General features: G+C 52.5%; 1 protein-coding gene across 1 annotated transcript in view; it reads right to left on the reverse strand.

The window, feature by feature from the left end:
• Positions 1-6: 6 nt before the first annotated feature.
• The window catches only part of LOC102201968 (activin receptor type-2B-like), a 15,245-nt gene continuing 12,748 nt past the window's right edge, over positions 7-2,503 (reverse strand). Inside the window, exons 8-11 of the mRNA XM_005751108.2 lie at positions 2,037-2,151; positions 1,813-1,951; positions 1,573-1,703; positions 7-1,042 (exon numbers count right to left, since the gene is read on the reverse strand). Of these exons, the coding sequence (XP_005751165.2) occupies positions 821-1,042; positions 1,573-1,703; positions 1,813-1,951; positions 2,037-2,151 (607 nt within the window). The 3' untranslated portion in view covers positions 7-820. The remainder of the gene's footprint in view (positions 1,043-1,572; positions 1,704-1,812; positions 1,952-2,036; positions 2,152-2,503) is intronic.

A 2,503-nucleotide genomic window follows, 5' to 3' on the forward strand; every position in this document is an offset into this window, starting at 1 on the left:
CACACACACACACACACCTGAATGCATGCATCATTCACCTGTAGGTTTGATTACCTGAGAAATTATTTCCAAACCAACCAAAATGCTGTGGTTGAGCGCAGTCAGCCAATCACACCTCTGCAATGTGAGGCCAACCAATCACAGTCTCTCTGCCTTCACCCCCAGGCGAGAAGACTGAGACACAAAACACGGGAGAACGGAAACCGCCACACTGGAAACAAACAGGCCCATTTCGCCTTTTTCCGTCTGACATCACTTCCTGTTTCCGTCCGTTGGATTTAAAGATGCAAACAGAGACGTGTTGTCGCAGGAGACCGATAAAAACTAAAGTCCAGGTAAAGTAGTAAAGCGGTCGCTGTGGGTGTGTGTTTGCTGTGTAACAGTCTCGGGCTCCTCTGTGGGTTTTGCAGCATTGTAGTCGCCTGGTGACAGGTGGTTGCTAGGTGACGCTGTTGTCAGGTGGGTAGATATGATCCAGATGTGAGTAGAAGACCGCAGAGGCAGGAATGAGAGAGGAAAGCGGTAAAAAATGAGCGAATAAAAAGGGTCGCTGAGGTACCTGGAGATCGAAGCATTCACTGAGTCGGACCCTGAACGCGTTTTCTCATAAAACACACGCCTGGTTAAAAAGACACGAATGAGTCCCACTGAGAGGAAAACTTAGGAACAACGAGGTGTGCTGGTACTCCGTCCCGACGGACGAGAGGGAATCACAAAGAGTCCAAAAGAAGTCCAGAGAGTAAAATAGCAGCTGCTCTCACGCCCGAAATTCCACTGCGGAGCGATGGCGTGGTGTGTGCACCTCGTTTCTTTCATAGACTCATATACTGGAGTCTTTGGGCGGCAGGTCCACGTTAGTTACCATGGGAACAGGTGCGACAGAGGAACCCAGCAGGGTGTTGTTTTCGGAGGTAGGTGGGGCGATGGTGGCGGTGAGGCGGCGGATCTGGGCGATTCTCTCCTCCACGCAGCCGGCCGACAGGCGAGCCTCGGCGTCGTGATCCCAGCACTCCTCGACCGACTCACAGATCTGAGCTAGACCCTGCAGAGAGCAGCACATGGGGGAGGTGGGGTTAGCGAAGGAAGCACTGCGATCGAGAAAAGGCCTTCGTCAAACACAGGGCGCTGTTGTAAAGGATGACATCATCAGCATAAACGTGCACACGCCTTACACAACAGCCCTGCTGTGGATCAGCTCTGTCACATAACTGTGGCGTCTTTACCTGAAAACACCTCCAGACACCTGCAGGTCCACATGATTTATAGAAGGCGTCCCTCAGGGATCCATGCTAGGCCCACTCATGTTTACATGAAAACCCCACAGCTCAGCACAGGACACTTTTACACTGATGATACCATTCTTCATATTTACATATACACGAACACATCTCTGCTTAAATACAACTTCTAAGACAAGCAAGTCTTTTACCTCCACAGGGAAACGTTTCCCTCTAATACTGCTCAGTCTTACAGTACAAAACACCTGAAAATAAAGGGGCTGATGATAGAAGGTGTCCCTCAGGGATCCAGATCTGGCCCCCTGATGTTTCATGGACTGAGGTTCAGACTCACGCTGTGTTTGAGCCACGGCTCTCTGATGGTTGGTCTCATCTTCTTGTGGACCACGACTTCCTGCAGGTCCTCCAGTGATGGATGCTGACCAACCTCCTCCTCGAACGGCAGCATGTACTCATCCACCGGACCTGAACACACCACATATTAAAGATGGGCGGAACCAACATCCGCTCCTGAGACGTCAGGTAAACCCTCGCTATGCTGTTAAGGTGTGGTTCGAGTGTGTGTGTGTGTTACCGTCTGCAGCCTTGCAGCGGGACACCAGCTCCCACAGCACCAGGCCCATGGCGTACATGTCGATCCGGAGGAAGGCATCTCTCTGGAAGTTGATGGCTCCTTCTAAGACCTCGGGGGCCATGTAGCGCCTGGTGCCCACCTGCACACACAGACACACACACGAGTGAGCGTGAGCGACGCAGCGACGCTCGTCTCCTTGGCCGCCTGCGGTCAGACCAGCTTACCTGTCCGTGCGTCTCTCCCGGCGGTTTCCCTGGCTCGAAGCAAACGGCGAGGCCGAAGTCTCCGATCACCGCCGTGAGGTCCGAGCGCAGCATGATGTTCTTACTCTTCAAATCCCTGAGAGAGTGAGACACGATCAAACGTGGCCGCCGTTACCTGTCTGACCCCGCCCACAGTCCTGCTCCTCATCGATCTACTGTGTTATTCAACTACAGCTCCCATGATGCTTTTAGCTGCTGCCTACAGCACTCTGATTTCTGTGGTGTCAACATGTACTACTATATGCATGTAGTAGTACATGTAGTAGCTTTCATCAGGCCGTGCAGGTTGTGATTCAGCCCCAGCACACACTGAGCTCTACACTTCCTGCTAACCTGCTGCTGCATGCTGATACTGTGAGTCTCTGTATCTGTTCACTGTGGAGCTGAAAGCAGCAGAGCAGCGTGTGAGCAGTGTGTGAGCAGCGTGT

This window comes from Pundamilia nyererei, unplaced genomic scaffold, assembly GCF_000239375.1.
Source record: "Pundamilia nyererei isolate P.nyererei 1_Seehausen unplaced genomic scaffold, PunNye1.0 scaffold00299, whole genome shotgun sequence".
NCBI lineage: Eukaryota > Metazoa > Chordata > Actinopteri > Cichliformes > Cichlidae > Pundamilia > Pundamilia nyererei.